Here is a 25,782-nt window from a genome sequence, read left to right as displayed (position 1 = left end):
CCAGTGAGGTTCATTCTTGCGTTATGCTTCCGCAAGAACCACTGAGGTTCATTCTCGTGTGTTACGCTTCCGCAAGAACCAATGAGGTTCATTCTGACGTGTTACGCTTCTGCAAGAACCACTGAGGTTCATTCTCACGTGTTACGCTTCCGCAAGAACCAATGAGGTTCATTCTCGTGTGTTACGATTCCACAATAACCAATGAGGTTCATTCTGACGTGTTACGCTTCCGCAAGAACCAATGAGGTTCATTCTGACGTGTTACGCTTCCGCAAGAACCAATGAGGTTCATTCTCGCGTGTTACGCTTCCGCAATAACCAATGAGGTTCATTCTCACGTGTTACGCTTCCACAAGAACCAATGAGGTTCATTCTCACGTGTTACGCTTCCACAAGAACTAATGAGGTTCATTCTCGCGTGTTACGCTTCCACAATAACCAATGAGGTTCATTCTGACGTGTTACGCTTCCACAAGAACCAATGAGGTTCATTCTCGCGTGTTACGCTTCCACAATAACCAATGAGGTTCATTCTGACGTGTTACGCTTCCACAAGAACCAATGAGGTTCATTCTCGCGTGTTACGCTTCCACAATAACCAATGAGGTTCATTCTGACGTGTTACGCTTCCACAAGAACCAATGAGGTTCATTCTCGCGTGTTACGCTTCTGCAAGAACCAATGAGGTTCATTCTTGGAATGACATGAGGGTGAGTAATTAATTACAGAATTTTCATTTTTGGGTAAACTAACCCTTTATGGAGCCATCAATATTTTCCCGGATATACTAGGGGAATGTAGGATTTTTAAGTTTCAGAACCCCTGACCTAGGGAGAAAAAACAAGACAGCAAGCAGAGATTAGCTGGATGTGTATTATTAAAGCAAAATATTCCATCACTATTAATTATTTACAGTCTGTCAGATTCACATAACAAGGGTTTTTCCCACATGCTGATGACTAAGTAGGTACTCGTTTCGATAAAATGTCAACAACCTCTTCTGTCATCCGTTTGTTTCCTCCTCCATTCTTTATGCGAGGAAGTTTTTTAATTCTAAAAACATTAAAATGTAATTTCCTTAAAAGTAAAGCCAAGAGTGATATCAAGGTCAAACAGAGATGGTGACGCATGTCCTTCTGTGGCGCAAAGGGGGGTGAATGTATTTCCTGATGCTTTTAAAATGAGACACGTCGAAACTTATTATGCTCAGAAAACTACAGCGGCAGCCTGTCCAGGTTCATTCCACCCACTCTCTCCTCATGCAAAAAGACTGAGACCTGTCAAACAACACCTGAGACAGCTGAAAGACATCAAGCAGTCTAAGAATGACCAAAACATAGGCTCAAATGGATGCTCTACGCCATATGGAGCCGTAGAGAGCCTCTTGATACCCTTTCAAAGTTCATGAGGTCTCAATTGAATATTTACTTTGTCTCAGTTGTTTCTCTGAAATAAAAATAATCACAAATGAGTAAATAGTTGACCTACAGTACAAAGTATAGAGCTATAATATAAAGCTCAGATGATTTGATGGGAATATTTGAGTTCATATTGACATCACTGCATCTGCGATTTTGGTAAAACGGAGCACATTTTGACAATAAGATTTTACTTAATCTCTGAGGAGAAATACTGTATCTGAGAAGCAGGAGACTTCAGGCTTCAATTTTACCTCATTTCATTGCTGTCTTAGAGACACAATTAATGAGATCAATCTATTTTTATTTCCTGTAAGTTGGACTGAATCTAAAAATCAATACCAGATTATCAGAAGCAATGGTAAAGCTTATCTAGATTTGGTTATAAGTTAAGACACAATATAAAGTAAACTTTTTACATGTTTTGAGGAAACTGTGAACGTTTTTTTTTCCCTTTGCAAAACTCTGCCGCCATGCCAGGGCGTTTGCTATGCAGTTACTGAGGTGTTCGTTTATGTTGCTATGCAGTTACTAGGGTGTTCTGAGTGGTTCCCAGGGCGTTGCTATGTGGTTACTGAGGTGCTCTGATTGGTTGTTTACGTTGCTATGCAGTTTCTGGGCGGTTGTTTCCATCGTTACGTAGGCGATTGCTTCCTGGCTCAGGTCAAAAGAGCCCCACCCCAAGCCTGAGCGCTTTCAAATTACTTTTATTCTATGAAAAGTTTTAAAAATATTACCTGTTTCAGTGAAGAAACTTCCTCATATTAAGTTAAGTTTCATTTAGGATCACCACAGCTTTCCACAAATAAACTCTACACACTGAAATCTCTTATCGAAAAAAACAATTCAGCAGGATCTTTTCTGCAAAACCCGTAATACAACCCGCTTCATTATTAACATACGTGAATAGGCTTTTATATAAAATGCCAGCAAATAAGAAAAGCTTTTAGTGTAAATGTCACATCTCAACAGGTTCCGGGCGGGAACCACTTTGACGGCGTACATCTTTCGAGAACAACCTCCGGTTGTCCGTGTTCTCCCGCTGGGGTGTATGAAAAGAAAATAGATAAGGTGGAAAATAAAGGTAACTACACAGGAGGGGACGTATATTAGTGTGGGTGTTTACTACTTTACTAACAAGGAATAAAATATAAAAGAGAATGAGTAATATATTTTACACAAAAATCACGAGATTAATCTTATTTATACACAACAAACGTAATATTTAAACTTGACGTGAATAAGTTAACTTGAACTAAGCTACGTGCTAAACCAATTGTGTTTTATTCAGAGTGAACTTGACTAAAATAAACGAACGAGACATGACGAAGTAAATATAAAAATTAACATGAGGGTGAGTAAATGTAAATGAGGACATATTTTCGCTTCTTGTCCGGAAAACGTGACTTGAAAGACCTCCAAAGATTAAGTAACTTCTGCAAGGTTCTTATTGTTCAGTTTGTCCTAGACAGTCATAAATTCTCACGAGGATATTTTTGCATACCAGGTTTTTAAGAGAGCAATCTGACCTTGATATGAGAACACATATAAAGAGATGATGAGAAATAGATGGGAAAAAAAAAAAAAAAGACTGACAGAGAGTGAGTGAAAGGAGGAAGATTCGACAAGACAACCCTGGAGAATCTCCCTTCATCCAAGACTTCTGCTGAAGACAGCTGTTCCGGCTTTAATACAGGTTAAGCTCTACTGACAGCATTTATCCATTACCACAGAAGCTGAATTATTATGATTACTGTGATTATATGGTTCTATTACAATAGTAAACATTTAAGCCAGAATGGCTTTTAAGCTTAGATTGCCATTTTTGTTTTTTCAAACAGGGCTTGAACTCACAGAAAATTGAGGTCAGCAAGTTAGAAGGCCAGAGACATATACACCCTATTCGGACATTTCCCTGAGGATGTTAGGTAAAAAGTCATCTAAATGTCCAAAAACCTGTTTTTCCTTTCAACCTTACAAAATAATGGAGCAAATTACCCGCTGACAGATAAAATTACCACCCAAATAGGAATGTTTATGATTACAAAGCTTTGTTGAAACTATAATGAACTTTCTCAATTTAAGCAATAAGGTACAAGAGGCCTTCAACCATGACTATAACCACAGTTTTTAATCATATATATATGTTTAGAAAATTGTAAACATTTTAAAAGAAAAATATTAAGCAAAGCATCTATTATGTATCTTATGCTAGTTCTTCTGCTAAAACACAACCTTTTTACCAACTTTCTAGGTCAAATTTCTCCAAGAAGTCCTTAGACAGTTTCAGCTTTAAAACAACAGTATAAACAATCCTGCATGTGTCATAAAACCCACTGATATATTTGTTCTGTGTAGCATCCATTGCTTCACTGACCTGCGTAATAGAAAACTACTGCCGTTCGGTTTGGATGTGGCTCTTTAGATGATTCTGGCATCCCTGACTGGCAATACTTTGGCTGAAACCGTTGAGCGCCCTTCCCATAATTCCCCCAACAATTTTCTATCCTTGTGTATCGATTCGCATTTGGACACTGAGGTACAAATGGGAGGTAATAAAAACACAGTCCTGCTGCAAACTATCAGCCAAGGTTGCTCATGGGAAATCTGAAGTGAAGGCTGTGTAGTGTATTCAGATGATCTCCAAAATTGAGCTAGAAACCACTAAAGAAACTCACTCAATACATTTGGCACAAGCAATAGAGTGTCTGAACACTTTCAGTGCCACAGACTGGAATCAGACACTTTAAACGGGTCATTATAAGATGCCATTTGAAGGAGGTAAAAGTTCACTGTAGTAGGAAAAAAGTACTTTAACTTTCAGAACTTAAAATATCACTTAAAACACAACCCCCTTTTTAGAAACTTTATTTTTAAAACGTGCTGTATGTATTTTTTTTTTGACTGTATAAAGCACAAAAATACAATAATATGTTTGCAGATATATAGGAAACATTCTTAGTTCATGCCAGTTATTCTACTTTGAAATATGCGTTCCGTGTGGGAATGTCTGTTTTTGTTTTGGTCTGTGTGATCCCGCCCACTGCCAATTTACCCAATAGTATTTCGACATCCTGGGTTGCCAGTTGGAGGAAAACACAGCGTATTGCAGCCATGGAAGCCAGCAAACGAACTGGGTCAGAGATTGCAGATTCTACCCGACTTAAAAAGCCCCGGCATCCATTTAAAAAGGTCTATGTCCAGAGGCATATTAAATGTGGATAAATCAACTCATCAACTTACAGAATAAGGCTCGTCGCCTTCCATTGTCAATTGCGCTCATTCCTGTTGCATGTTCTCAAACTGGCAACCAGGGTTGCCATGTCTGTGCAGCAAAAGTAGCCTGATGTGATTTGCTCCATTGGGCGGCTGAATTCTCCACTGAATTTGTACAAACCCGATTCCAAAAAAGTTGGGACACTGTACAAATTGTGAATAAAAAAAGGAATGCAATGATGTGGAAGTTTCAAATTTCAATATTTTATTCAGAATACAACATAGATGACATATCAAATGTTTAAACTGAGAAAATGTATCATTTTAAGGGAAAAATAAGTTGATTTTAAATTTCATGGCATCAACACATCTCAAAAAAGTTGGGACAAGGCCATGTTTACCACTGTTTGGCATCCCCCTCTTCTTTTTATAACAGTCTGCAAACGTCTGGGGACTGAGGAGACAAGTTGCTCAAGTTTAGGAATAGGAATGTTGTCCCATTCTTGTCTAATACAGGCTTCTAGTTGCTCAACTGTCTTAGGTCTTCTTTGTCGCATCTTCCTCTTTATGATGCGCCAAATGTTTTCTATGGGTGAAAGATCTGGACTGCAGGCTGGCCATTTCAGTACCCGGATCCTTCTTCTACACAGCCATGATGTTGTAATTGATGCAGTATGTGGTTTGGCATTGTCATGTTGGAAAATGCAAGGTCTTCCCTGAAAGAGACGACGTCTGGATGGGAGCATATGTTGTTCTAGAACTTGGATATACCTTTCAGCATTGATGGTGCCTTTCCAGATGTGTAAGCTGCCCATGCCACACGCACTCATGCAACTCCATACCATCAGAGATGCAGGCTTCTGAACTGAGCGCTGATAACAACTTGGGTTGTCCTTGTCCTCTTTAGTCCGGATGACATGGCGTCCCAGTTTTCCAAAAAGAACTTCAAATTTTGATTCGTCTGACCACAGAACAGTTTTCCACTTTGCCACAGTCCATTTTAAATGAGCCTTGGCCCAGAGAAAACACCTGCGCTTCTGGATCATGTTTAGATATGGCTTCTTTTTTGACCTATAGAGTTTTAGCCGGCAACGGCGAATGGCACGGTGGATTGTGTTCACCGACAATGTTTTCTGGAAGTATTCCTGAGAATTCCCATGTTGTGATTTCCATTACAGTAGCATTCCTGTATGTGATGCAGTGCCGTCTAAGGGCCCGAAGATCACGGGCATCCAGTATGGTTTTCCGGCCTTAACCCTTACGTACAGAGATTGTTCCAGATTCTCTGAATCTTTGGATGATATTATGCACTGTAGATGATGATAACTTCAAAACTCTTTGCAATTTTTCTCTGAGAAACTCCTTTCTGATATTGCTCCACTATTTTTCGCCGCAGCATTGGGGGAATTGGTGATCCTCTGCCCATCCTGACTTCTGAGAGACACTGCCAATTGACCTAATAAGTTGCAAATTGGTCCTCCAGCTGTTCCTTATATGTACATTTAACTTTTCTGGCCTCTTATTGCTACCTGTCCTAACTTTTTTGGAATGTGTAGCTCTCATGAAATCCAAAATGAGCCAATATTTGTCATGACATTTCAAAATGTCTCACTTTCAACATTTGATATGTTATCTATATTCTATTGTGAATAAAATATAAGTCTATGAGATTTGTAAATTATTGCATTCCTTTTTTATTCACAATTTGTACAGTGTCCCAACTTTTTTGGAATCTGGTTTGTACATCTGGGAGGTGTTTTGGAGTTGTTGGAGTGCTGAAATCATATGTACGGGGGTGGAAAATTGACCCGCGGCAACAACTTAAAATAGCCCAATTCCACAGGAAAACCATGGACTTGGCAACACTGCTGGCAACCAGCGTGGTGTGTCTGAGGAGGAGGGGCATGAGAAACAACTCTCTCCAATATTTTGACTGCAGTACCCATTTCAACCACTAGCTGTTAATATTACATACTGCACCTTTAAGAGTGTAGTAAAAAATTGCATTTATTGAAACTGAACTACAAAAATAGTTTCTTTCACTTTCTGGCATCGGCTAGATGACAATATTAACACATGACCATCTACATTTACATATCAACAATCTAATCACGGTTAGGTAGTAAAAAGGACATATATATATATACTGTATACTGCCACTGAATAGAGTGGCTGAAGTTTATTTTTACCAAGTTGTCTGATCATTTCATTCTGATTTTAACAGTTTGTCTACCAAATGTTTTATGAATCTGTCACAATGTGAAGCAGCTTTGCTTTAGAGTCTGTTGTTGGCCTATAAATATTTTTACAGGCGAAGAGTCTAGCCAATCACAACAAAGATCATTCAGAGGTTGTACAACTACATTGGCAGAACAGCCAGAAATAAGGTGGAAAATGGTCATGAAAAGCTAAATTATGATGATTTTGGGTGCAAAAAAAAAAACTCAACTAACCAGTTGACCTCAAAGAAAAAGATGCTATGAACTATGCGGCAAGTGTATGGTATGGCTTCTTTAGGTGAACAAATTCGAGAAAATGATGTGAAGGCTGGTGAGGTTGCTTTCCTTTCACTAATGTGTGTCCAGGTTAGCTTTGCGTAGCTTTAGGTCTGGATTATTTCAGACGGGTCAGTTGTGTGGCAGTTCACAGCAGGAGAAAAGCTCAGCTAATCTCTGCAATGTGCCATATCCATTAAAAAAGGTTATCATGGTAATGCACTTTACATGTGTGTACCCTCAAATCCAAAATCCAGTGAATAAAGAGGCACAAAAAAACTCAGATTTTCCCATTTATTTCTGTTTTGTGTTGAAAACACTGTAAAAATGTAATCCTTCATTATAATTAGATTCTGAAATTATATTATTATCTTAATTAAAGTAGTAGTTCACCTAAAATAACAGTTCTGTCATCATTTACTCACCCTCAGGTTGTTCCAAACCCATTTGACTGACTGTCTTCTGTAAGACACAAAATAATACGTTTTGAAGAATGTCCGAGCTGCTCCAATTTCATTGTATGAGGACAAGGGCTGTCTACCTAAAACAGCACAATAAAAATATCATAAAAGTTTTCCATATGACTCGTTCTGCTCTCCATATACAACATGAGTACTCAAATGAGATTTAATAGAACAGAGTTGAGCATTGAAAGCCTCTGGTCATTTTATGTCTTCATTGTATGAAAATAATTTTGTGTTCAAAGTCATGCAGGTTTGGAACGACATGAGGGTGAGTAAATCATGTTTGGTGAACTATCCCATTAAGGATTATTTTCACATACAAAATCCATAGTAAGAGGGTGAAACCATTCACATGGTACAGAAAGTAGCGACGCCATCTGCGTATGCTTAATATTTCACAGTGTGTAAGGAAGCTGCTACTACATGGCTTTTTAGCTAAACTAAAACACGAACGGAAGCGATCACCCATCTGAACGTCATACGGTGCACGTCGAGGTCCTGCGGTGTGGAGCGCTAGACCTTCCCTTTCTCCACCTCCATCTGAGCCTCTTCTTGAAGGCTGACGGCTGTGCTCGGCTGACAGCAGCTCAGCTGATGTTCTTTCCAGTCCTGCAGAAAGACGGATCCAAAAATAAAGTGGCTCTAGCTGGTGTGATACGAAAGTGAACGCTCGGGTTGGTCTTACCTTCCGCTGACAGAAGCCAGAGCAGTAATGAACTTTATGGCAGCCCGTACACTCGCTGGACGCTTCTCGACCGCAGTTCACACACGTGTGCTGAAACACACAAGAAAACATAATATTAGTAGAATTGTTTACCTGTCTGTCTATCTATCTGTGTTGCCAAAAGTACTGACTTCGATACCAAGTGCATACTGAAATTTTAAAGATGTGACGCTTTGAGCGCTGTTGAGTGGATTCGTAAACACCTCTGGCCATTGCGTTCACGTGCTCAACATATGTCTGTGATTGGCCATTGTGTTCACATGCTCAACATATATGTCTGTTATTGGCCATTGTGTCACATGCTCAACATATATGTCTCTGATTGGCCATTGTGTTCACACGCTCAACATATATGTCTCTGATTGGCCATTGCGTTCACGCGCTCAACATATTTGTCTCTGATTGGCCATTGTGTTCATGCGCTCAACATATATGTCTGTTATCGGCCATTGTGTTCACGCGCTCAACATATATGTCTGTTATTGGCCACTGTGTCACGCGCTCAACATATATGTCTCTGATTGGCCATTGTGTTCACGCACTCAACATATATGTCTGTTTATGTCATGTTTTTGAAGCACTGATCATTGTAGCAAATCACAGACATATATGTTGAGCGCGTGAACACAATGGCCAATCAGAGGTGTTTAAGAATCCGCTCAACAGCGTTCTATCTATCAATCCATTCATCTATCTATTCATCCATCCATCCACCCACCCATCCAAAAATAGTCCGAATTCACAGTACTCATAAAAAACTGTGCAAAAGTACCTGGATGACCTACTACTTCCGGTGAGATTCTGAATAGTGCATACAATGGACACTTTACCCATGACGCCACGGGAGAGGATTTGTGAATGGCAGTGAAGCGACATAACCGATGCTGGTAGGTCACATGATAAGGGCAACGTGGCAAATGTAGTACATCGGGATTACATTCATACTACACACACTGATACTATATAGAACATACTTTTTTAGCGGCCGTGAAACAATTACTTATTCAAAATAAGTACCTACTCAAGAGAGTATGTGATTTTGGATGCAGCCTATCTAACTGTCTCTCCATCCTATGGACTTTCAAAGTTTGTCAAGTCAACATTCAAAGTTTGCTTTTCTAGTTAAAAAACATGAATTTCAGTCAGTCAAAACACTATAAATATTAAAGCACATATCTCCATCCAAGCGAATGAAGAACAGCCAGGACATTCTTTTGTTTTCCATGAAGAAACTTGAACAAAATGAGGTTTGGAGCAATACAAGGACGAGTAAATAATGCCAGGATGTTAATTTTTGCCTCAACACAGACTGTCATTTTAAACAAGGAAAGACAGGTTTTCATTCTCTGAATGGGATCTGTTGGCATTTTCCAGCAGAGCATCTGTATGTTTACAGCCCTCCTGCTTTTCAGCTGCAGATTCTGATAGTCCTGCTTCACTCTCTCTCGATCACATCTGAACCAAACCACCTGCCAAACACAGCAGGTGATGGTGTGTGACAGTCATGAGTGTTTCTACACCACCGGCGTCCGGCTCATCGATGTACGCATATGAGAACTTCAACTACATCAGCAGAGCATGACATGAGCCACATTATAAAACTCAAAGCTTTGATCTGTCAAATCTGATGAGCCACCGTGGCAAATTATCTAATACTTGTGACTGCATATCTGTTGCCCTAACCCTACTGGCTGAATGAAAACAAACCTGGACCAGTATTTGGTGGCACGGTGAATACGGCCATGACTGCCAAACCGTAAACGCTTGTTTTGATGGAATGATTGGTCTGTCAGCATGTATTTGCACGCTCACAAACAAAAGGCAGACAGAAATTGAACTACAGGAGAAAACGCAAAAAAAAAAAAAAATCTCCAGCTCTTCAGCCACTATTGTTTTAGCCAGGGTTATTTTTGACTAGTTTAAGTTCTAAAATAAGTACTAAAACAACAAAATGAACTAAAACTTAATAAAAACTATATAGATATATTTTTAAAAAACGAATCAAAACATTTTACTAAAATTAAAACAAAAGAAAATATAAAAATAAAATCTAATTAAAAATGTTATTATGAACTATAATAGTATACCAATGATACTAAAATAACACTGGTTTTGAAACTTAATATGATAACAGAGAGAGAGAGAGAGAGAGAGAGAGACTTACCTTAATGATAATTTCAGTGATTTTCCCCTCAGGTTCTTCACTGAGTGACAACTGACTCTGAAAGGACTGAGAGAGAAGAACATGATATATGATACTTCTTCAGAGGGTTAATAAGATAAACATTTCCCCTCAGATCCACGTATAATGTCTGTAAAGGTTTCTTAGACCCAAAACAGCCATAATTTGGTTTTTCATGATCATTTTTCACACTTTTGTGGCCATTTTGCTACTGCACATGTATATACCCAGCTAACGGAATGTTATCAAAATGTTCTAGCAACGTTCTCTCAAAGTTATAAACAAACATTCTTCCAGTAACAGTAATAGAACGTTCATTCAGTGTCATCTGGTCATTAACAATGTTCTTTAAAACATAATTTATACATTGTTCACGGAATGTTTTTTTCTGAAACATTTTAGATGTTAAATGTTACTACTTGTAACTGTCTGAATACTTGATTCTGATTGGCTGGAAGGCCTTCCCGCTGAGCACACACAGAAACATTCAGGAGCAGCTTTGCTACTGAATCGCTACACTATATTTCTCAGCAATGAGGGGGAACATTGCTGTTTTTAAAGTAATTCACATAAAATTTACATAAACCCTGCCCCCAGGAACACGCTACAAAGGGGGTGTGGCCATGTTGGGCTGCTTTAGAGAAGAGGAAGAGTTGTTGTAGTAGAGTGTTGTTACCATGTCGTCATTTTACGCCGGACTGCTTCACAAATGAGGGTCATTTCAACGCTGGATTTGCACAAAAGATTACCATGACGGCACATGCTAGTAGATGAGTTGAATCAACTCCACAGCAACTACATAAATTTATCCACTAACCATTCAGAAACGTCCAGTTTCATTCTAAAAGTTGTAACTTCTTCCTGAGTCTCTCCATCAGTGTCGACTCCGGTTTGAACAATGTAAGGCTGAACACCGTTACTGACAATCCTCATTTTGGCTGCGTGAGATTCTCCAGCTTTGTTGTTGTTGAGCAACCGAAACGCGAGCTGTTAAAGCTCCGCCCTCTTCTGGAAAGGGGGCCGGGAGCAGCAGCTCATTTGCATTTAAAGGGACACACACAAAAACAGCTTATTTTTGCTCACACCCAAATAGGGGCAAATTTGACAAGCTATAATAAATGATCTGTGGGGTATTTTGAGCTGAAACTTCACAGACACATTCACATTCAAAATCGTTTAATGCACAGCTAACATGGAGGCAAAGAACCACATGATGCGAAGCATTATTCCTTACTTAGCTGGGTATAAACACCCTCTGTTATCTAATTTCTATGTGTATTCGTGGTAATGCCATCACAACCATCAATGGGTGATTTTTGCAGGTTAGTTTCAATAAATGCTCTTTTTAGTCTAGGGAGAATGTTTTAAGTTTGTTAAACTATTATTTCATGATATGACCTCATGAACACTGATCTGAGAGCAGTTTTGTGGTTCTAACCTCTTTTCTGATGCCGACATGCGCTCCGCTCTGACTGGCTTGTTTGGCTTGTGCAATGAGGACTTTGAGTTGCTGGACGTTGCTGAGCAGTGTGTTGGCCATCTCTTCCAGGTGAAGCCACGTGCGCTGCTCACCCGTCTCCAACCCGTTCATTAGCGTCCCGGTCGGAGGGGGTTTAGACTGCACCACGGCCTGCTGAGGGACCACCGCTAGCGCAGGAAGAGTGGTCAACACTGAGGAGAAACACACATTTGAGATGAAGTTGATGCTAGAAGCCTAACCCACGTCTCCTGAGTGATGAGTGATTAAAACGTTCCTTTGGGACGGCTGGTTTTGTAGCGTTCTGACAGGTACGACCTTGACGAATACATTTACAGTCCGTCCTCATCTGATCTCCCTTTAACCCTGACCCACATTTCATTTTATAAGCTTGTTGTTCTAAAAAAAAAAAAGGCAAAATGGGTTTGGAAATGTGGGCCGGACAGACAGAAGAGGACATGCTCGTTGTGTTTCTGCAACGTCCCGGACTCGACCCAGACAAACACGTCTCATGTTGACTACACTTGCTCTCCATTGAATCTCAATGCTGTCTAAGAGGAGCAATTGAGACAAAGAGAACTCATTTTTGACTTTTATGAAACATACTCAATTTTTAGCCACAATCAAACATCAGTCTGTGTGTTTTATCTCAAAATTGTCCCATAATTCAACAGATCTGACATCCTGCTGTTCACTTTATCACCTGTTCCTGAGGTAAAACACATCTGCTTACTTAAACATGGCTTATATCTGAGAAACACTCCGAGAGAGTCCGCACACTCTACCAAAGAAGTCGTCATCAAATGCAAGATAAAAACAAAACTTTACTGAAAAAAAGAGCAAACGTTTTGGTCACGTGACAAAGTCACAAAGTGTAAGTTTGGCATTGACAAAGGTCACATGTCACCGAAACCTGTTTAAAGTTTTGTTTTTATCTAGCATTTGATGACTTTTTCTTTGGTAGAGTGTCGGACTCTCTTTAAGTGTTGGATTTTTTTTGTCTACGCACCTCATTTGGACTTGTTTGAAGGCCCGGTGAGTTCCCGACTACCCTTCAATTACATCTGAGAAAAAAGTACTTTACTTATTCATACTCGAGGACTCAAACAGTGTGAAGAGGTTATGAGAGAGAATATGAATTATGCTTTTTATTTTTGGCCTTTCTGTCACTTTTATTAATAGGGACAGTGAGATAATGAGTGGAAGAGGGTGAAACTGAATCGTGAAATGCCACAAAGCCTGAAGTTTCCCACATTTTATCAATACATTTCCATGATTTTACCAGTCATTTGTGACAAGGATTATGGTTTTAAAAATCACTTTATAGAGTCTGCTTATCAAACTAAACCCATAAAAAAGTGTTACCTGAAATAATATAAATAACATAAACATAAATTAACTGAAATAAAATGTAATATATATATAAAATGTACAAAATATTATCAATGTGTCTGAGGTAGTTCACTAACCACTAGGCCACTGCCTCTACATCAATACTTTGTAGATGTGGGAATACACCATTTTCCTGTGGCAGAAATGAATTTTTTCTGTAATATTACGGTCCAGGGCTGTGGTCACACTTATTTTTCGGTTATTTTCTCAAATCTGTTTGAGCAAGTCGAGGTCAGGATGCTTTAAAAGAAAAGTGCTGAAGCATTTCAAGTCTATTCCGCCACACAGAACCTGACAGAGATAAAAAGAAGGAGAGAACGATCATTTCCTGAGACACAGAGCACAGCGGTCCATCAGTGACACAGAGCCGCTTTGAATTGGAGGTCACACTCCCTGGAGCGAAACAGCTACACTGGACGACTGCCCTCGACTTCAAAAATAAACCCTCAGACAGAAGTCAAACCATGATCCTTTCACTTGAAAAGAGAGAACGAGAATGCAAAGATGTTGACAGATGGATTTAAAGCGATATATGGAAACTATTGCTGTCAATACTGTAGTTGAAAAATTAATTGTAAATATTTTTGGTCAACCGGCTAAAAATTTTGATATTGATTTTTTTTTTCTGGTGAAAGAAATACATAAATGAGGAAGAAAGCTAAAATATTAAATGTCATGGATGAGTATTTATTGAGAAATCCACTATTTTGTTGAAGAGGGTCAAAATGACAATTTTCGCCTGAGATTTGAAGCCAAATTGGAGGGGTGTAAAAATGACTTTAGAAAGATGGCAGAATCGTTATTTTATTTTTAAACAGAGATTGGTAGATCTATTAGTAAAATCTGTTGACTTTAGCAAACTTTGTTGCATTATATGCCAACGGTGACCGTTCGAAAATGGGAAAAAGCACTTCTTGTGTTTTTTGCCCAAAGTTTGCATTTTGGGGGTGGAGCAATGAATGAAGGGGTGTGTTTGTTTGGGTGCCGATTTCAAATATCAACAGTGTTTCTCAGAAATCACTTACTGCACCTTTAAAAAAAAATTAAAAATAAAACTTCACAGAATGAAATGGTTATAATGTCAAAATATAGCTGCAAGCAGCAATTAAGGGGCCAAGCACAAAACAAGGAAGCTAGCAGCAGACCAACAATGTCATACTGGACTATGATAGCAACTGAGACAAAGACACTGCATGTCAATTTTGAAGGCAATCAGACCAACAGTTCTATAATTACAGCCAATTTCATGTTTTCACCGTTTTTGTGTGTGTGTTCTCAGAGTGCCTCCATACATAAGTGTATCAAATTGGGTGAAACTATCTCATTTCATTTAGGAGTTACAAACATTTATATGTATGAACACAAAAAATTACCCACACCTGATCTGATTGCATGTTTTTGCCACTTACTATCAAAATTTTGACATTTGGCCAATAATGAATAGTCAGTTACCTGTGTTTACGATTTTCCTACGGTGGTTTCGTCTCGATCGGGCTAACAGTTTTTAAGATATTTGCAAATGTTGTTTAAAATTAATCACAATGGTGCACTAACCATAAAGCGAAACCTAAAATGTTTGGTATCGTTGGACACGGCAAGGATTCAGGAATCCAAGGAGATGATCCCATGAAAATAAATCAACCACATTCAAAATTATAAGCATGTAAATAATTTTTTCGGCCCTGGTCCGAAACTTCTCAGACTCCTTCAGGGCATCGCGCCGATGACCCATACCGAGTTTAATAATGATACGTTCATGCATTCGTAAAATACAGCATTTTATTACAAAATTTGTAATGGCCGACGCCCAAAATGGCCGATATAGACTGTTCAGAAGTTTCTGTATCTCCGGACCAGTAGGCCACGTAAAATTCGTTCACATATTTTTCGAAAACGGTTAGACAAATCAACTTGAATTCCACAACTGAAGATGATCTGGTTCAATTTTCGTGAAAATCGAAGCAGCGGCCTAAGAGGAGTTAGAAAAAGTAAGTTTTTCGGACAATTCAAAATGGCGGGAAAATTTTCATGATGGAAAATGAATCAATGAATCATCTTGAGCCAAGGAATCAGAGGAAAGTTTTGTTTCTAGCCCTTACAGTTCAAAAGTTATTGGCATAAATAAAAGTCCAAGTTTGGACAGTTGGTGGCGCTAGAGCGATTGAGTTAGAGACTCCAAATTTGTTATGGTGACAGTTCAGACTGGCCTCTATCAGTGTGCCAAATTTCATAACTTTCCCGCAAGCAGTTCTATGGGCTGCCATAGACTTACAGAGCAAAAGAAGAAGAACACCAATGGATACAACAGGTGGCTACGCACCTTTGGTGCTTGGCCCCTAATTAGCTTCATGTGCTAACAGCATTAAGTGAATTTAAGAGCAATAACTATTTAATTAATCTCATATGTTAGTGCATTAACATCAGCAGTGCTTAATGCAGCAGATAACGTCATTTAGAAACACTTTGATGAATTAAAATACACAAATCTTGGTACAGATAGTACCGTCCAACCATGACCCATATCAAGACAGACTCAATGTACCCTCTGTCCTACAAATGTGCCATTTAACAAAAGTCACCCCAACTGGACAGGTTACAAAAACGCATAACAACTCATTATCTGAGACTCACACTGGGCTCAAAACGGCCCCCATCTCGCACAAAGAGGCCTAAAAATAACAGCCCTTTTGTTTCCAGCTAAAAAAGGATCAGAAAGAGGCCAATCCTGGGCTTCAGAGGGGGACAAAGTCTCAACCTCGGATGTCACGATCACAGACTGCCGACGGGACCAGTCAATGACCCTCTGATGCAAATTGATGCCAGTCTGAACAAATAATGCCACACTGGAAATGGAAGGTCAAACCAAGTGCATTGCATTGTGGGATATACTATTATCCTCACAGTGTGCTCTGTCCTTATAGTGCACATTTTGGCAAATGTAGTAATATGCATACTCAAAAAATCCCACAAGATTTTTTTTTTTTCAAAAGATCCCATACTGCATACTTCCATAACAGTAGTATGCAAGTATGTGTTTTGAGCACAATCTTTGGTGATAAGAACACACTTTGGCTGTAGTATCTGTGTATGCGCCACACACCCGTTGTATTGGTGAAGACGTCAGCGGGTGCAGGGCTGTCGGAGATGATGGCCGCCGTCTCTCCTGTCGCCGTTCGGTCAAAGGTCAGTGTGCCTGAAGTGGTGATCTGTCCGGACGGAGTCACTGTAACTGAGAGCAGGCAGACAGTCGTGAGTCGCTTCCAGTGTCTCCTGGGAGAATTACTCACTTTCCTGACGTCAGAAACTCAACGGAATAACACCTGAGAGTCACAACCGCCAATATTCTATCTGGATACTGGAATTGATAATAAGATACTGATTGATAATTAAAAAAATAGATTTTATTAATTCTTTTTCAATTCTGATAGGGTCACAAACCAACTTAGACACCATTTATGTACCTGTACCTAACAGAAGTTTCTATTTTTGACAAACTGCAATGGCAATTGATTTACGGCATCTTACTGAAATAAAATATGCAATTAATGATATTTGCAAAAAATATAGTAAGAGTTTTAGTTTATTAAAATAATAAATTTTGATTTTGAATATTATTTATTTATATTTTATATATTTTGTGATATATATTATTTTAAAGCTTGTGTTGCTGTTTGCTGGCCTACACAATTTTTTTTTTTTTTAAATTTTAAAATATAAGTACATATTATATAATTATTATATAGTATAATTATATTATAATTTTGAAAAATTATATTCTGAATAACCGATGGTAAGTCAATATTTAAAATACATTTATATATTTAAAATTTTTAAAGTATAATTATATATTATATTTATATATTATATATTTATATATTATATAATTGTAATAAATTATAACTAGGCCTATATATTATAATTTTTAAAAAAATGTATTCTGAGTCAATATTTAAAATACATTTATATATATATATATTTTTTAAATATAATTATATATTAAGTATATATTATATAATTATTATATATTATAATTATATTATAATTTTGAAAAATTATATTCTGAATAACCTATGCTAAGTCAATATTTAAAATGCATTTATATTTTTATTTTTTTTTAAATATAATTATATATTATTTTATTATTAATTATTATAATTATATATTATAACTTAAAAAATATATATTCTGAATAACCCATGCTAAATCAATATTTAAAACATTTATATTTTTATTTTAATAATTATATATTATTTCATTATTATTTATCATAATTATACATTGTGTGTATATATATATATATATATATATACACACACACAATGTTTAAAATACATTTATATTTTTAATTTTTTTATAATTTTTATATATTATAACTAGGCCTAAATATTATAATTTAAAAAACATTATTCTGAGTCAATATTTAAAATATATTTTTATTTTTATTTTTTAAAATATAATTATATATTATAATTAAAATACAATATTTAAAATATTTATATTTTTATTTTTTAATATAATTATATATTGTTTCATTATTATTTATTATCATTATATATTATAATTAAAATACAATATTTAAAATACATTTATATTTTTTATTTTTTTTAAATATATCATTTTATTATTATTTATTATAATTATATATTATAATTTAAAAAGTATATATATTCTGAATAACTCATGCTAAGTCAATATTTAAAATACATTTTATTTAGTCATTTTAGTTTCATTTAGCCGCAAAATGAATATCAGGTGTAGGAGGTAATCTGTCACGACTGACAGTCTGTGATCAGTTCATCTGAGACGGATATTAATATTTGGTGTGAACGTGAAGAGGAAGAGAGGAACGAGGCTCTTACATGTTGCTCCGGGAGCCAGGGTGATGTTCTTTGGAGACTGAACTTCCTTCTTCTCAGGAGAAGCTGACCGCTCATTGTCCTTCTTCCTTCTTTTATACGGGACGAACAGTCTGACGGGGCCCGTCTGTAGGGCACCAGAACACTGAATTAGTCTCTTGAGCGATATGACATCACGACTGAGACTTCAGACATTACAAATTACCATAGTGATGTTCTCCCCTCCGAAAGGCCCGTCTTTGGCACACTGGAGAAAAACAGGCAAAGGAAGGAGAGTTTTGAGTTATAGGATCAATGAAATAAGCAACACTTTTGAATTTAAATGTGCAGTGTGTCAATTTTGTGAGGTTGCGAATTGCAATATAGAGAAGCTACGATGGCCAACACAGGACGAAGATGTCGTCGTTTGAGACAGCAGAGAGAAGCCAGTCAAGCAAATGCGCTCTGTAGAGCAGTTTGTCCATTTAGGGCTACTGTAGAAACATGCCGGCACAAAATGGTGACTTCAGTGTAAGGGGACCCGCGGTGTATGATAGAAATGGCTCATTCTAAGTCAATAAAAACATAACGGTTCATTATGTGAGGTCTTTATACACCTCTGAAAACATAGTTATGTATATTATATTGCATTTCTGTCAATATATCCTCCTAAAATTTACACACTGCACCTTTAAGATGGTCAAAAACATAAATTGCTCAATAAAGAAAGAGGAACTTTTTTTGCATAGATTAACATGCAATATCCATATGCTGTTTATTTATTTTTACATATGATTAATATTTATTTATAAATATATATTTCATATTTAAATATTTTTTCCTCTCTTTTAAATATATTATATTATTAATATTATATTAGTGTGTGTGTGTGTGTATATATATATATATATATATATATATATATATATATAAATAAATAAATAAATAATCAAATAAATAATTGTATATAATTTCTATAAACGAATACAGATACATAAACTATTATTATATATTATTATTATATAAATATTATTAATATAAAATAATATTAATATTATATTATTAAACAATTAATAAAGATTATGAGTCACCCACTGTAGACAGACCATATATTTATTAGTATTACAATTTTAATATATATATATATATATATATATATATATATATACAAAATATTATTATTGTATAAATATTATTAATGTCAAATATTATTTGTCTTATTTTAAATATTAAAAATGTATATATATACTTTTCTATTATATATATAAATTCCTTACATACATTCTATAAACTGCTATTATTATTATATAAATATTAATACCAAATAATATTAAAAAATAAATTAAAAAATAAACAAGATATACATATATATAAATATATATATATATATATATATATATTTTAAATAATATTTTTTAATATTATTTGATGTTATAATAATAGTATATGTAATACATATATAATGTATTAAATAATGCATAATTATATGTACAATAGTATATATAAAACATAATATATATTATATATATATATATACACACACACACACACACACATTTCTATAAACCATAAAAAATTATTTTAGTTCATAATATATTTTATTTATATTTTTGCTTCCTTTGCAGTTTTTATTTCAGTTGTCATTTAAAAAAATAATAATAAATAAATAAATAAATATCATTTTTATTCTCAGTGTATGATAACCCAGGTCAGCAGTGTGAAAATGATTTATGAGATTGAGTCACCATGTCACTCACTGTAGACAGATCATCACAGCAGGCCGCACACGTACAGGACGCTGCATGAGGGTTCAGAATACGCTCCTGTTAAAACACACACACACACACACACACACACACACACACACACACACACACTTTAGTCAGGCTGTTCTGCTGAATGAATCACAGGGGGATTTTTTGGAAAGGGTACCTACTGTGAGCTGTGAGCTGTGTGTGTGTGTGTGTGTGTGTGTGTGTGTGTGTGTGTGTGTGTGTGTGTGTGTGTGTGTGTGTGTTGTGTAGTGATTATGTGTGTGTGTTTCAAAGGCCGGTCTGACCTGAATGAGACACTGTAGAGGTCGGCCAGCGTAGCGGATGCTTCTCTTCCAGTCTTTGCTGCTCGCTCGCCCCGACATACTCTCAAACTCCGTTGGGGTGTACCAGTGATTGTTGTGTTTGATACAGCGCCCTTTGCCCCCTGCAGTCAAAGGTCACGTTAAAACATTCTGGCGGCACTCCAATTCTTATATTATTCATCCTAAATAGTAATTAGTGTGTCATAGTTCATGGTACATAAAATTCATGGTAACATTTCCTGCACACTTCCTAAGAAGTTTTTACAAAGACTGATCACGAAGGTAATAGACCTTATTCTGGTTAGACGCCATAGTGAATTTAACAGATGAAAACGAGGCTGTGAGGGATACACGTACAGTCTTTACAACGCCACGCACTGTATAAAGGTCCTGGATCACATCATTTTCACAACTTTCAAAACTGTCTTATGGAGTTTTTGTCTACTGAAAAGTATTACATTTCGTCAGCTGAACAATTGTTGTTAAACAACAGTACAATCCATTGAACGCACTGTATTCTATCCCTCACAGCCTCGTTTCCATTCCTGTCACAAATTAAATATGGCTCTACCCTGACTAACACAGCTGTATGTGTGAGTTTCAGCAGTCGTCTGACACCCTCTTGTGGTCGCTGCGTACCTGATCCCAGTCTGTTTTTGTACAGAATCCCACTCGTGTTCCTGCAGCGCACAGGAAGCTCGTTGTCGTAAACCGACGGATCCCAGTTGTACTTGGAGCCGTCTTTATCGTGTCCAGATGTCAGAGGGGTGCTCGGGGTTTGAGGACCTGAGAGGGAAAAACAGAAACGCATATAGAAATATTGCATTTCATTTAGTTTAAGACTTACAGTTTAGTTCCTAAAACTCAAAAGTACCCGGTGTCATTGGTGTCGCGGTGCCTTTCAGGCCTGTGGCGTCTACGATACTCCCGTCTGTGTGCACCACGATCAGCGTGGCCTTCTGGGTACTCAGACTGTCTCCGATCTGAAGCGTGGTTCTGCCTGTCTGTGTGAATCAGTTGAGAAATATTAAATTTGACATTAATTTGACAGCAGGTTTACTTCATACATTAATGTACTATGGTATTACCATGAAATCAAACATCTAAAATGGTTTAATCATGGTATATAAATATAGAAATCATACAGTACTGATTTATTTGAAGAGGTTCAGTAGAGGTTAAAAAAGTCAAATGGTGAAAAAAAAAAAATATAGAAGAGAACTACAAAAAGATAGTAAAATGCATAATTCTGATATGTGGATATTTTCAGAAACATTACAACAAGGTTGTCAACCTTATTAAATACCTTATTATTTATTATATAATAAGTGTTTGGCGATTATTATTAAAACAAAACATTTTTGGACATCTAAGAAGGTTTTATCATAGTATATGAATAATATAGTAATCATAAAGTACTACGGTTTTGGTTTATATCAAGTATCGTGTCATCTGACGGCATCACTGTAACATGGTACTGACGTTAATTTGTAACTCTATGACTTTAGTCACAAATAAAATCTGGGTTTTGTAGTATTTTACATAATTTGATGTGTTCTGCATCATTTTTAGTCAATTTCCTGACTTTTTAAAATTGAAATCAGTCAATCAATTCAATGAAAGTTTAGGGCAACAATGTACTAAATTTACACGACAACAATGTACTAAAAATGCGTTTTTCGCATACAGACAACGTTATCAAAACAATCCCCATTCACACGGATCTGCGAAATAATTAAAAACGCTGTATTCTGCTGCCAGGCCAGTAGATGGCGATGTCACTTTGTAAAGAAACACTATGCGCCTATAGACTGAACACGTAAACACGCATGTGCATAACATCACAATTTTCACAAATTAGAGTTTTTGTAGTTTACACACAGACAATAACGGTATAGTTTTCAGGCCCCCAAAATGCCGGTGTCATGTAAATTAACGGCCTTAAAACGCAAACTTTTGAAAACAAGATTCAAAGTGCACGTTTTTGAAAACGATAGCATTATCGTCTCTGTGTAAACAACAAAAACGCGAATTTGTAAACACGGTGAACTCATGTGGATGTGTTTTACGTGTTCAGTCTATAGGCGCGTAGTGTTTCCTTACAAAGTGACATCGCCATCTACTGGCCTGGCAGCAGAATACAGCGTTTTTAGTCTTTTTCGCGGATCCGATCCGTGTGAATGGAGATCGTTTTGACAACGTTTCGTCATCTGTACGCGAAAAACGCAAAAGAAAAACTTTTCTGTTTTTAGTATATCGTTGTCATGTAAAAACGTACCCTGAAATGAAAAATATTTTTTTCTCTTACGAGCACGTGTTCAGGGATGGACGTTGCTGTGGCGACTGTGGATGTGAACACGGTTTCATTTGAACTCTGAACGTCCCCAACAGTGACGGCTGTGATCTCTGCAAAAAACAAACGAACAAACAGAAGCTGCTTCAAACTTTATATGACTTTGGGTAGATGACAATATTAAACCACATACACTACAAAAGTTCAGAATAATTATGATTTTGTAATGTTTTTAAAAGAAGTCTCTTCTGCTCACCAAGGCTGCGTTTATTTGATCAAAACTACAGTAAAAATTGTGAAATATTATTATAATTTAAAATAACTGTTTTCTAATTTTAATATACTGTAAAATGTAATTTATTCCTGTGATCAAATCTGAATTTTCAGCATCATTACTCCAGTCATCACATGATCCTTCAGAAATCATTCTAATATGATGATTTGCTGCTTAATTATTATTGATACTTATTACAAAAATTATTATTATTATTATCAATGTTGAAAACAGTTTTTGCAGTTTAATATTTTTGTGGAAACTGTGATACTGAATTTTTTTGTAACATTACAAATGTTTTTACTGTCACTTCTTTTTATCAATGTAATGCGTCCTTGCCGAATTAAAGTATTAAAGTATTATTTTATTGTGATAAAATTTCACAATATTACACAGTATTTTTGGTCAAAAAAATGCAGCCTTGGTGAGCAGAAGAGACTTCTTTCAAAAACCAACTTGTTCAAAAATTTTGTTTAGAATAAAGAAAATGAAGCCTGTATTAAGATCATTAAGATTCTCAGTAACATAATACATATTCATAATGGTGAAAAAAATTATAGTTTAATTAAAATTATAACAGTCACAATGCAATAATGGCCCTAAAAATATAATTTATCTTCTTGCAAAACGCATATTCATGCACCATGTTATTTTCATGGTACTCCAAGGTATTTTTTTTTAAATACCATGGTACTTTTTAGCAGTTGCATTCTGAATACTGCTTCTAAGAGTTTGATTTTTAATGTGAAGGCAATGTTATAAACGATTATTAATAATATTAACGTTGGTTAAACAAACCTTATGCTGATCGAAGAATAAAGATGATTAAATGTATGATGGATTGGTTAAAAAACCGTATGATGTGGACTAAAATTGTAATCAACAAACAAAATCAGCTGATGCACATGCGCACACCGACCTGCAAACGCCGTTTCGGCATCGTCTGGGTTCGGCAGGGATTCGGCGATGTCGATGTTTCCCGCTTCTCCCATCACAGTCATCGTGGCGACTTCGGCCTCCGATTCGGTATCCGAACCCACAGCCTCTCCCGCAGACGCGCTCTCGGACGCGTCGCCCAGCTCGAGTGCTTTCGCCGCCGGTTCAGTCGCGTCCATTTCAAAACAGCGGCGCACGAAAGCAGCCGAAATTATCCGAAGGATTGTCGAGAGGTGCAAGTCCCTCACGATTTGTAAATGCGCAGGTATCCAAGAAGCGATTAGTCAACCTGCATGAATAGATTATGGATTTATTAAAACGAACTGTCTTCGAGTATAAAAGAAAAGAAAATGGTTGCAGGATAATGGCCTCCGAGTGCCTTTACTGGGGACGGGTATCAACACAGGAAGGAGAGCAAGCGGAAATTACCGAATCAAAACGGAAATTACCGAAAGAAGACGACGTAGTACGAAACTACTATTGACAACAACGTGATTTGCAGTGACACAAATGTAGAGTTCTGAAAGTTGCTACAAGTTTTGTGGTTTTAAAAATTATTTGAACATTTTTTTTTAAATCCTTAAAACATCTGAAAGAAGAAGAAAAAAAGAAATCCTTAATTTCTACATTACTTGTGTCTATTATTTCAAGAGATACAATAAAAAACTTCAAATTGTGAACCCATAAACAAACAAAAAAAGAAAAATCAATCATTTTTATATGAATAAAAACATTACATTAATTAATATTACTGAATAGAGTGATATAAAGTCAGAATTACGAGTTATAAAGTCAGACTTGCGAGTTATAGAGTCAGAATTACGAGTTATAAAGTCAGAATTACGAGATATAAAGTCAGAATTGCGTGATATAGTCAGAATTGTGAGATAAAGTCAGAATTACGAGTCATAAAGTCAGAATTGTGTGATATAAAGTCAGAATTGCAAGTTATAAAGTTAGAATTGCGAGATGTAGTCAGAATTGTGAGTTATAAAGTCAGAATTGCGAGTTATAAAGTTAGAATTGCGAGATAAAAAGTCAGAATTGCGAGATATAGTCAGAATTGCGAGATATAGTCAGAATTGCGAGTTATAAAGTCAGAATTGTGTGATATAAAGTCAGAATTGCAAGTTATAAAGTTAGAATTGCGAGATGTAGTCAGAATTGTGAGTTATAAAGTCAGAATTGCGAGATATAAAGTCAGAATTGCGAGATAAAAAGTCAGAATTGCGAGTTATAAAGTCAGAATTGCGAGATATAAAGTCAGAATTGTGAGATATAAAGTCAGAATTGCGAGATGTAGTCAGAATTGTGAGTTATAAAGTCAGAATTGCGAGATATAGTCAGAATTGCGAGATAAGTCAGAATTGCGAATTATAAAGTCAGAATTGCGAGTTATAAAGTCAGAATTGCGAGTTATAAAGTCAGAATTGCGAGATATAAAGTCAGAATTGCAAGATAGTCAGAATTGCGAGATAAAAAGTCAGAATTGTGTGATAAAGTCAGAATTGCAAGATAGTCAGAATTGTGAGATATAAAGTCAGAATTGCGAGATAAAAAGTCAGAATTGCGAGATATAAAGTCAGAATTGTGAGATAAAGTCAGAATTACGAGTCATAAAGTCAGAATTGTGTAATATAAAGTCAGAATTGTGAGTTATAAAGTCAGAATTGCGAGTTATAAAGTCAGAATTGCGAGATAAAGTCAGAATTGCGAGATATAGTCAGAATTGCGAGTTATAAAGTCAGAATTGTGTGATATAGTCAGAATTGCGAGTTATAAAGTCAGAATTGCAAGATAAAAAGTCAGAATTGCGAGATATAAAGTCAGAATTGTGTGATAAAGTCAGAATTGCAAGATAGTCAGAATTGCGAGATATAAAGTCAGAATTGCGAGATAAAAAGTCAGAATTGTGAGATATAAAGTCAGAATTGCGAGATAAAAAGTCAGAATTGCGAGATATAAAGTCAGAATTGTGAGATAAAGTCAGAATTACGAG

The 25,782-nt window shown here is 36.3% G+C and overlaps 1 protein-coding gene across 2 annotated transcripts; it reads right to left on the bottom strand.

The window, feature by feature from the left end:
- Positions 1–7,409: 7,409 nt before the first annotated feature.
- deaf1 (DEAF1 transcription factor) lies at positions 7,410–24,599 on the bottom strand. 2 transcript variants are annotated; one of them, XM_051883373.1, is made up of 13 exons: positions 23,767–24,599; positions 22,589–22,686; positions 21,155–21,284; positions 20,920–21,066; positions 20,263–20,402; positions 19,949–20,026; positions 18,430–18,471; positions 18,228–18,351; positions 16,469–16,597; positions 11,938–12,170; positions 10,482–10,547; positions 8,279–8,368; positions 7,410–8,202 (listed from the first exon to the last, which is right to left on the bottom strand). In XM_051883373.1, the coding sequence occupies exons 1-13, from the start codon at positions 23,960–23,962 to the stop codon at positions 8,107–8,109; spliced, it is 1,569 nt and encodes a 522-aa protein (XP_051739333.1). In that variant the 5' UTR covers positions 23,963–24,599; the 3' UTR covers positions 7,410–8,106. The 2 variants fall into 2 exon arrangements, with proteins under 2 accessions (XP_051739333.1, XP_051739335.1); XM_051883375.1 differs by having other exon boundaries at positions 19,961–20,026; positions 23,767–24,597.
- Between the last annotated feature and the right edge of the window lie 1,183 nt (positions 24,600–25,782).

The sequence above is a fragment of the Ctenopharyngodon idella genome, chromosome 24, assembly GCF_019924925.1.
Source record: "Ctenopharyngodon idella isolate HZGC_01 chromosome 24, HZGC01, whole genome shotgun sequence".
NCBI classification, from domain to species: Eukaryota; Metazoa; Chordata; class Actinopteri; order Cypriniformes; family Xenocyprididae; genus Ctenopharyngodon; species Ctenopharyngodon idella.
The sequence above is the reverse complement of the archived record's forward strand: the minus strand, read 5'-3'. Positions and strand labels throughout refer to the sequence as shown.